At 48.8% G+C, this 10312-nt stretch overlaps 3 protein-coding genes across 3 annotated transcripts in view; 1 reads left to right on the top strand and 2 right to left on the bottom strand.

Annotated features, from left to right (window-relative positions):
• Positions 1-1714, bottom strand: part of LOC131885636 (dnaJ homolog subfamily C member 13-like) — a 10028-nt gene extending 8314 nt beyond the window's left edge. Inside the window, exons 1-2 of the mRNA XM_059233745.1 lie at positions 982-1714; positions 303-643 (exon numbers count right to left, since the gene is read on the bottom strand). Coding sequence (XP_059089728.1) covers positions 303-643; positions 982-1416 — 776 coding nt within the window. The 5' untranslated portion in view covers positions 1417-1714. The remainder of the gene's footprint in view (positions 1-302; positions 644-981) is intronic.
• A 1013-nt stretch (positions 1715-2727) lies between these two features.
• On the top strand, positions 2728-5575 carry LOC131885645 (nuclear receptor coactivator 7-like). Its single transcript, XM_059233757.1, has 2 exons — positions 2728-3331; positions 4067-5575. Exons 1-2 carry the CDS (start codon positions 3070-3072, stop codon positions 5299-5301), a joined length of 1497 nt encoding a protein of 498 aa, XP_059089740.1. The 5' UTR covers positions 2728-3069; the 3' UTR covers positions 5302-5575.
• Positions 5360-10203, bottom strand: LOC131885640 (protein PTHB1-like). Its single transcript, XM_059233749.1, has 11 exons — positions 9764-10203; positions 9350-9688; positions 8966-9282; positions 8774-8898; positions 8505-8709; positions 8192-8419; positions 7203-7442; positions 6787-7064; positions 6398-6706; positions 6139-6340; positions 5360-5985 (listed from the first exon to the last, which is right to left on the bottom strand). The coding sequence occupies exons 1-11, from the start codon at positions 10051-10053 to the stop codon at positions 5570-5572; spliced, it is 2949 nt and encodes a 982-aa protein (XP_059089732.1). The 5' UTR covers positions 10054-10203; the 3' UTR covers positions 5360-5569.
• Between the last annotated feature and the right edge of the window lie 109 nt (positions 10204-10312).

Genomic DNA, 10312 nt, shown 5'->3' with positions numbered 1-10312 from the left:
CCCCCCCCCGACGTGTGGATAGGATATCTTTGAACAATTTCCGTTCGCTTTGGCATCATTTCTCACACTCGAATGACATGACAATGATGACTCTTAAATGAAAAGATTACATTCATTGGTGGGAGAAAACAACAACGTAGCCTTCTTATTTTCATTTCCAGGCTGGTACAAGGCAAATGCAAAGGTTGAGGGCTCGACCGTTCTGTTTACTAACGAGGCCAATGGTCGATTTGTCAACAAATTAATGCTATTTATATGAAGGAAAAAAAAATTAGCTCAGACTGACGTCGGATTTACATTACCTGAATTGGCCAAATTTTCGTTCGACGAAGCGCTCAAATGTCATGGACTCCACTTTGGCCAAATGGATGCCCATGGCGTTGGCCGCATGGTCCGACATGGCGGCCAAGATCTCCTTCTTGGCTTCGGAGGCGAACAAATGAAGGCGACCGAAGTCGTGTTCTTGAATGACGAATCCCCCTGGGAAATCGGGCACATCGTAGAGATGCTTAATGTTTCGGTAAAAGTGGCTGGACAAGAGGGCTTTGGTGGCCGGATCGCGTTGCTGGAGGGCGTGGGGGGCAGCTTGCAGGAGCACGGACACGCGTTGCTCGGACCAATGGTATTTGTACGAAAACCAACACTAGAATTAACCAAGAGAATGGGCTACACTTATCCAGTTGATTGGACATCTTTTTCAATGAACCGGATGATTCTTTTTCACGCCAATGCCACCGGTGGAATCACACTTGGGCACAACATCCCTACTCTACTACTAGCCAATTTGAAGGCGGCTATCAAAGGAGGCCATTCAAACACTATTCAGGGCCCACCCACCAATCTCTGGGACTTCAGGCAGTAGTACACTCAGTACACTCTTTCCGGAACTCGGCCTTCAAACCGATGGAACCTGGCTCATTCGGATGTTTAGTTAGTGGGTGGGTGGGACGATTGGCTATGGCCCACCCGTGTGATGCCTACCTGGGGGTGGCTGGGTTCGGCGAATTCCTCGCCGTGTTGCCACGCCTCACTCAAGAGGTGGTCTTTGTATTCGGCCGAGGAAAAGCGCATGGAATCGGTTTTACTGCTGTTCTTGTGGCCCTTGCGCACCACCAAGTGGAACTCGCCCGCATGGTTGGCGGCCGGGCTCACGCCCAACGACACCACATCCGACCAAGGCCAGGCGTTGGTGGCTTCCAAGGAACTGGGGTTGAGCGTGGACACGCCCCCGGGTCCCACCACGAATACCCGCCGATATTTGCCCTTCCACGAATGCTTGGTCACCCAAAAGGCGCGACTCAGAAACGCGCCCGATTGATCGCGGTTCAAGCCCGCCCCGCCCGCCCCGCCCGCCACCCCACCAGTGGGCGAACCTCCGCCCGAGTTGGGCGTGCTGCCATCCCCGGTGGGCCGCATCAGTCCAACCGATGGCCCGGGGTTCTAGGGGGCGTAATCGCCGAACGCGATGAGCGCTGGCCACTCACTCCCAAATGCTTGGCGTCCAATCCCACGCCAGGTCAACCACGGGCATGCATCCGCTTACTCCAATGGACACAGAAGAGGGGTGTGGCTGTGGGTGTCGTGTGTGGGAGGCACAAGCTAGGGGCTGGACGTGGTGTTCTAGCCTGAAAGCTGAATGGAATGAAGGATCTGTACAACAGGAGGCCCAGAACCTCTCTTAGATAGATAGAAGGAAAAGAAGAAGAACAAGAACGAGGAGGAGGAGGAGGAGGAGACGGCTGATCAATCGAAAAAAAACGCAGACTTATATTCTTTTCTAGATGGGCATCAACCCCATCAATGGCTCTGAATTCCATGGTTCTTTCCACGTAATCTCGCGGGGTCATTGAGTGACCTCCGGCGATTTCAACTGGCTATACTTTTAGGCCTTTTCATGGTGCTAAGATTTGGCCCTGACTCTGGCTCATGGCATTAGGCTCATGCCATTCTGCCTCTGATGGGCCTTTTATCCCCAACGTTGTATCCCGGCCCGGCATGGGGGTGGTTAGTTATGGGTTCAATCGCCGGCCCAGTGCCCAAGTAATTTCATCGACTGTCCACATTTGTGCCCATGGATCATAGTTGAAGGCGATTGACAGCTCAAACCGCCGGATCTGTCCCGTTTCAAGTCTATGAAAGATAACATCCCTAGTCGGTGGCCCCCTGATTGGGCACTTGCGCTTTTCGTGGGTAGCTTTGACCTGAACATTTCAGAGCAGGCTACCGACGGCTAGCCTGGTTAGGCTCAAATAAACACTTATAAATAACCCTTTCAGTATACCCTTCCTGGTCTTGGACCAAGCCAACCTTCCCCGTCATCATGAGTCTTAGAGACTCCTCGTCGCATTTGACGGTGACACTAAGCCGGAATCTTCAGCTCCAGCCAAGAGAAAGCTGCCTACATGAATGCACGCACTCACTGGCCTTTTGGCTCACCGTCGACCTTTAAAAAGCTCAATCCTGGCTGGGTTCGACACAGAAGCGAACACTGCCTTTCATCAGCTGCCAGATAGATTTTAGTGTCTTATGACTCAGGCGCGTTCATTTACTAGTGTGGCCAGATTTTGAACCGGTCAGCTACTGAGTGCCTGGCTAGCCCACCTAGGGATGGCAAATCGTCACTCGTCACTCATGAGCCGAGAGTCACCCTGAATAGTTTTAGGGTGCCAAACAGCTGTCTCTCAATCGATTTTCCTCCCTCAGCGCTGACTTTTTTATGCCCATGTGCGATCAAGTTGTGGCCTAATCTGTGGCTGTCACCCACCGAAAACTCCCAGCTCCACTCTTGAACGGGGACCAATCCTACCCATTGATACACTAGCTACACTGCCCTCCATTCACCACTCTCCAGCCTTCAACTCGTGACATTTTCATCATCCATTCCTCCGCCTGCCCTCCGCTACCCACTAACCAATTTCAGTCCCAGCCTTCCTTGTCTTCGGACACCGGGTCTCTCCTACTCCCAGCACCATTTCAGATTCGCCTGGCACGCCGCCGGCCCCGCCGGTGGCGGGCTCACCCCCGCCCCATACCGGTGGGGCCAGAGGTGGTAGCCCGCTCAAGTTGGTTATGCCAGCCTCGTCGCCCCCGCCCACCCCGCCGGCGGCCCCGCCCGAGTCCCCGGGTCCCACCCAACATGAAGTACAAGTGGGTGAGAGTTTGCGGAGCATAGCCGCTCAATATGATGTCACGCCCACCAGTTTGGCGCGGGCCAATCGCCTGTCGGCTTTCTCACCCATGGTGTTCCCGGGACAGACGTTGTGGTTGCCGGGGGCGGGTCCCCTCCCACCGCCGGCCACGCCTCCGAAACCCCCCGCCTTGCCGGGTCGAGGTAATTGAATCCAGGGACAAGACAGGCATGAACGGAATACCTATTATTGGAACGCCATGAAGCCATGAACTTTTCTTTGTTAAGATCCATTGACCGCTTAAGATAGCACGAAATCACGATAATCTGGCGTCGTGGCGTTTCAACATTTAAGGGCAAGGCCAGCTGAAGACTAAGAAGCACACTAGAGTTATTTAAAGAAACGCCGCACTTCTGCTCTCTCTCTCTACAGTTCTCTCCAGGTCCAGGATTATTTTTACAACGGCGACTGATTTGATTGGTTCGACCAATCGGTCAAATCGATTATACTGAGGGACAAATTGTCAGCGTTTATTGACATTAATAAGCTTGTGATACTGCTCCAAGACTAGAATATGCCGCGTTTTCCCAAAACGCATTAGGACTATTAACTTACCGGTGATATCAAAAGCGGCTTTAGAATTTCGATCAGCCGAGATGGTCCAATTCACGATTGAAAATCATCTTTTTACCTATATTTTGAGGACAATGCTGTCCCAGTCATCTGATTAGATTGGGTATTGAGCAATCTGATTAGATTGGGTATTGAGCAACAAAAGCAAAACCAACGTGCTAAGCTTGCCAAATCAAGTACGATAAATAAGGAAAATGCAATGGCCTTGATGACCTCGATAGCCTAGATCATTTGTGACTCACTGCAAGTTCCTCCCTCTTTCTCTTCTTCACCATTACTGACGATACGTATTCCATTTTTTCCAGCGGTTCAGACCACGCCCAAAAGACCGGCCGTGGTAGAGGATGATGAGATCGTGGAGAAGAACTTCATCAAGCTCAATGTGCGACACATCACGGACGGATCGGGTGTGGTGTTTGGCAGTTTGCTCATCACGCCCAAGACGCTCATGTTCATTCCAAACGTGACGGATCCTTTGGTGCAGGAGACCAAGCCCGATGACTATCAAGTCGTGGCCCCCATGGAGTTGGTGGTCAATCTAGTGGTATTCCACGAGTTCGGCAAGTTCGACTCGACATTCGGCATCGCCAACCAGGAGAATGAAACGAGCAATATGTTATATCAACCACCGGCGGAGGATGACCCGCCTCCCGACAACGATAGTCCCACCACCCCGCCTCTCTACCTCCGGGTCGTGATGGGCAAACCCATTGCCCGGAAATTACACAAGTCCACCCCCATTATGTCATATGGTCGCCAAACGCTCCAGCCTGAATACTGGTTCATCCTCAAGGCCCGGAATGGGGCGGATCTGTATGGGTTCTCGCAGCGGCTCTGTCCCGCCAAATACGGCCTATTGGATCACATGAAGATCGAGCGGAGCGGCTACGAGGTCATTCGACCCGGCGTCACCCTCTTAGAAGACGAGAGTGGTCGATCCTCCAATCGAGATTCCGTGTCCAAGATGATCCGGAAAACTATGACCTACAGTAGCATCGACTTCGACATGGTCTCCGAGATGATCGGCGAGACTGAAATCTTTCAAGACGGTGAGCGCGAACGGTTAGCTCGCGAGTTCCCGCCCCGCGCGGATGGCCATAATTGGGAGTTGTATTTCTCGACCTCTCATGATGGATTCAATCTCAAGTCACTGCTGCGGAAACTCAATAATCACGAGACGCTCCGAGATTACGACGGACCCGTGCTTCTCGTGATTGAAGACGTGAAATCCAATGTTTTCGGCGCCTTCCTGACCTCCCCACCCAAAGTGACCGAGCACTTCGTGGGTACAGGTGAGACCTTTGTTTTCACACTCAGGCCCACGTACGATGTGTTCCATTGGACGGGTGAGAATGAGTATTTCTTGCGGTGTGACCAGGAGAACATGTATATCGGATCGGGCAACGGACGATTCGCCATCTGGTTGGATGCTGATCTAAATCAGGGACGCTCTCAGGCCAGTCCTACTTTTGACAATCAGCCTTTGACTTCAGAGGATTTCACCCTGAAGACGCTGGAATGTTGGGCTTTCGTTCTCTAACCGGACTCAACCGTTGAACTCTTGCGCGAAATTCGGTTTTGCCTCGTCTCTCTGTGTCTTTTGTTTACGTTACCTTCAGTGACATTCCCGGTTCATTTCACCCCTTAGATCTGTGATAAAACACACACGCCTCTCTCTGGCTTTACTTCAATCCCCTTGTTATGAACTTGATTTCTCCTTATTCAATACAGTGCAAAGCAACCAATGAAATCATGACAGTTTTTCCTTCGTGACAATGACAATTGCAATCAAATAAATCTGAGCGAAATCACCAGCCGATATCATATTCATCTTGAGGTGGTTCCTCTTCCTCCGCCTCTTCGTGTCTCTCCTTCCCTTCGTCGTCTTTGCGCTCGTCTTCCTTGCCTTCCTTGTCTTCCTTGTCCTCCTTGTCCTCCTTGTCCTCCTTGTCCTCCTTGTCCTCCTCACCCTCGTCCTCGTTTCGAATCGAGTCTTCTACCGCCTGTTCCTCGGTTTCCTCCTCTTTGGTCAGGGCCTTGGGCACTTGGCTTGATTGCCTTGACACACCCGCTGACATTCCTCGGGCTCGAGCGGATCGAAGTCGCTCACCTTGCTCGCCAAATTGGCTTCCAATGCGAGATTCACCCGTGTCGCCCATTTCGGACCACGTATCGTCACTCTCGTCCAAGCCCACCCTGTCTTCGAATTCGGCTAGTTTCGAGGCTAAGATTAGAAAGGAGACGACATTAGTAGATACTTTTTAAATCATGTTCGCTTCATCTAGTTAAAATGCAACAAAAAAAAAACCAAATGTTCATTTTAACTGATTACATTATAATTGATTTATTGCAATTTTCATTTTTTTATGTACAGCACCTTCAATTGCGTTCTTTGCGTCAACGATTCTTCCACCTTTGCTGATACGATCCAAGACGGTGGTGATATGCTTTTTCAGCCGTGCCGTATCTTTGGGCATGTCCAAGGTGATGGGCGTGGCGCCTTGGTTCTCCTTCCCAGGTTTGGCTAGACTCGTTCGCAACAGGAACGTTAACGCTGCATCCGAGGTCTCATGCCAACCCTGTAAACAATTAACACAGGTTAAAAGAAGTCAATCCTTGCCATTCTCAGGACTAACTTGCTCCTGATCCAAGTGAACCATAGAAGAAAGAGCCGCTTCTAGCTTGCACTGTTCCTCCTCCGAAATCCCGGTTGACAGGCGTGCCAGCATGAGAAGGAGTTTGGTGATGCTGGCCAAATTAGCCGATGAACTGCCCAATTCCCGTTGGCACTCCTCCACGGCCTCAGCCGCCAGAACGATCTGTCTGTAAGTGCCTTCCAAGAGGGTATCCAAATTGGTCAATGGGGTCGGGGTTTTGTCGCGGAATCGGGCCAATAATCGCCGTTCAATGGACCGAAACTGCGCGGTTCGGTTGGATAATTCGCTCTAGATGGAAATGGAACAAACACGACCGTCTCAATATCATATTGCTCTGACAAAAGGAACGTGGAGGAGGGGAATTGTACCATCAGATTGGCGAGTTTGGACCGTTTGTGGAACATGGTTTCGATTTCGGAAAAGTACTCGTGCATGGGGAGGGATGCGTTGTAAGAGCATTGGAGATCAGTCTTGTGAATGGTCTTCAACCGTTTTTCGATCTCGTTCGTGAGGAGCCACAATGCGGGCAAGTTGTCCGATTGGAGCCGATATCTTTGAGATGTCTTGGACGACAACACGGTCACAAAGGGACCGCCGTAGAATTGGAAGCCAACGGCGTTGGCCATGTTACTTTCCAGAACGAATTCTGCAACAAAACCAATGCCAGACATGATATACCCAGTGGAAATAACACATTATGTACTAATTGAAATGTATGAAAATTGTTAGTGAAAATGGAACAACCACGAAACTTGATTTTTATCTTAAGATACACATGTCTTACCTGAAAACAGGTCCAGAAGGCTAACAGCTGGTTTATTCGTGCTAATAGTAACCTTAAAGTCCGCGTCCTTGATGGGAGGACAAGGCTGGACCACTAATCTGAGAGGGAGATGAACGGAACTGTTGAGAACGTGAGGCACATCCGAAGAGTTGAAAAATACCACAGCCACTTTCACCTCCAACGAGTGGGGAATGTAATCATTGAAGAGGTACGCGTATCCTTCCACCTTCTCGGAATCCGCTTCAAAAAGGAATCCAAAAGTAGTTATTTGCAAGCACTTTGAGGGCGTCGTTTAGATGAACCCATACAGTTACTTCTACGACTTCAGCTTTGGGTTTTTGACATGAAAATTTGAGATTGCTAAGAAATCGTATTATTCTTGGCTTAAGGGTATGAGTGTAAACTAACTGGGGGAAAGCTAAATGAGTTTTTCAAATGGGCGAGATATGATAATTTGCAAAATAGATCAAACACTTCAGACTGATTTTGATTCTTTATGACAAATATTGTTTCTCACTTTGATTTGAAAATGAATAAATCAGTTTATAATTCGCTTCGTACGTAAAAATAGATCGAGACCATCTGTTCACTATTGTATTTTAAAAATATCTAACAACTTCAAATGAGCCATTTCGAACCGATTCAGATGGTTTGTGGTCCTCAGTGACCAGGTCTTACTAATTATACATAATCTCATAATTTTGTTCTCGCTTCGTTCAAATCTAGTACATCTCTACCCCTCCAAGTTCAAATTCACAACATGATTTCTCGTTTAAAATGAACTGAAAATTCTTCATATTGGGAAACTTGATCAAACTAGTGAATAGTCCAGAATCGTACACTTAATCGAAACGCTCTTTCCCTGTCTCCATTATATGAATTATCATTGAGATTTGAACAATAAACGTGCATGCAAGCAATTAAGAAGTCAACTTTTCAACTAGATCTACTCGTTTTCTTACTATTTTTTGTCGGTACACAAATCTTACTTAGACTGGATATCATGGTGGTGTGGTTGAGCATCACCAAAGGTCTTTCCACAGAGAAGGTTACCCTGACCTTTGACAATGGGACAGAGGCGCGGAAATTGGCCGTCACTTTAGCCATGGGGATCCCATCATTGGTCTTGACCAATGTCTCGTGATAGCAACGATCCAAACTCTTTTGGACCTCCAACGTCAACCGCAGATCCTCGGCCAATCCCCTCTGGTTTGCAACTACCAATAGACCAGTTTGAGGATTACAATACCATAATTTAACACCAAGTCCTCAAAGAAGACCTAAATAGAGGGTAATAATCACCGTCAGGCTTGGATTGTATATCGCGAATGGTTTGCGTCAGGGATGAGTATTCTTTGTCGGTCTCTTCGTAATTCAGCTCGCGCTTGGCCGGAGCCGGAGCTGTAAATATGGCGGGATTCGTGCCGAGATAGCTCACAAAGATATCACTTTGGTCCGAGGCCATCACCAAAAGGTCCTTGAGAAGTTCTTGTCCTTTATCCTCTTTCTAATGAACGGAGAATAAATTAGTCTCAATGTCCCGATCCAGGATAAGTCGTGAGAAAACTCGCCTTGAACGATCCTCTGAGCAGTTTCACCGGAGGAAACGGTAATTTCGAGGCCCATTTCAGGCAAGTATCTTGGAAAACCAACAAAGTGGCCGTGTCCGTAGCCACAACCGACGTGATCTGATTATCTACGGGACATCTTATTGCCGTCGTCATCGTCTCATTATGCAAAACTTTCATTTGAGAGAAACTCACCTAATTTGTAACAAAGCATACATAACGGAGTGAAGTCGAGCTTCTTCATGAAAACCACAGACCCTGTGTCCAAGATTGCACACAGGCTTCTTTCCCCCAAAACCATGATGGTTGAAGGTACCTCTTTCCGTACAGAATCAACTATCTGAAGGGCTTGTGTGGTTTCACCCAGCCCAATCACCCAATCCGGTGCGATCTTTCGACCCACCGTGATATCATCGCTCTTGCCGTAATTGTCGTTGTTGTTGTTATTACTCCCCCGATTGTTCTCATTGTTAATCATGCTATTGTCGTCCGCCACAGCCAAAGCTTGATATCTGGGGGATTTTTAAAAAGAAGTCATTGTCTAGAGTAGTTTGTGAGATCTCGAGCTTCCAACTGCACCTAAAGCTCTCAATTTGCAAGGACGACGTGACCGTGATGAACGTGTCCGTCCGCTCAATGTAGACAAGGGGTCCGGGAAGTAAGAAACCGGGCAAGAATCGGCTGAATGTGAAGCTCTCTTGTTCAAAGATATTGATGGATCCGTCCAGGGATTGCACACAAATAATGTCCTTCTTGCTCCCTCCAAAATGTCCGATTACCATGGAATGGGCCGATCGCGACAGATTGTGTTGGTACTGGAGGGTCAGCTTGTAATTCTGGTTGGTCTTATCCGGTTGAACAGTGAACACCGCCACTTTCCGAGGATGAAGCAAGGCGATCTTGGGATCCGAGTCTCCCCTAGAAGAAGATTTTTTGAAATAACCGCCTCATGCTAATGATTGACTCGATCGACCATGAAATCATGTGTATTACGAGCTCGTGAGTTTCCCCAATGCCAAATCAATGATGGGGTCATCCATTTGCTTCTCCAAAAGCAAGTTTGAAGGACCAGAGGTCCGGGTTCCATCGCCCTCTTGTCGAAGCACCTCATAGACCCTGAGGACTCCAGCCAAGGATCCCGTGACAATCGCATCTGCTTTGGAATTGAGAGCCTTGGGAAAGGGCGCCACTTGTATGGAAATACTCGCCGGTAAATCCTCATTGCCGGCACCTTCTCCGTCATCTAAAACCGACCACCATTCCCGACTTTGAAACAGGGACATGCTGGGAATCCGAGGATTTCAACAACAATAATCAAGCACCAAGGACAGAGATATGGCACATTGAGAATGTCTATAAGGTGCTCATTGCTCCCTGGAGAGGAAAGCGGGACATTTGCCATTCATACCTGGCGTGTGACACAAGTACCCCCGCCCTTATCAGACCAGCCTGGTTCTGTTTCGTGCATGGATATTGTGAATGATGAACGAACGAACGCATGTTCAAGCGGGAGGATTTGAAGTTCTGCAGCTCCACTTTGGT

Source organism: Tigriopus californicus, chromosome 8 (assembly GCF_007210705.1).
Source record: "Tigriopus californicus strain San Diego chromosome 8, Tcal_SD_v2.1, whole genome shotgun sequence".
Classification (NCBI taxonomy): domain Eukaryota; kingdom Metazoa; phylum Arthropoda; class Copepoda; order Harpacticoida; family Harpacticidae; genus Tigriopus; species Tigriopus californicus.
This window is presented reverse-complemented; position numbering and strand designations above follow the sequence as displayed.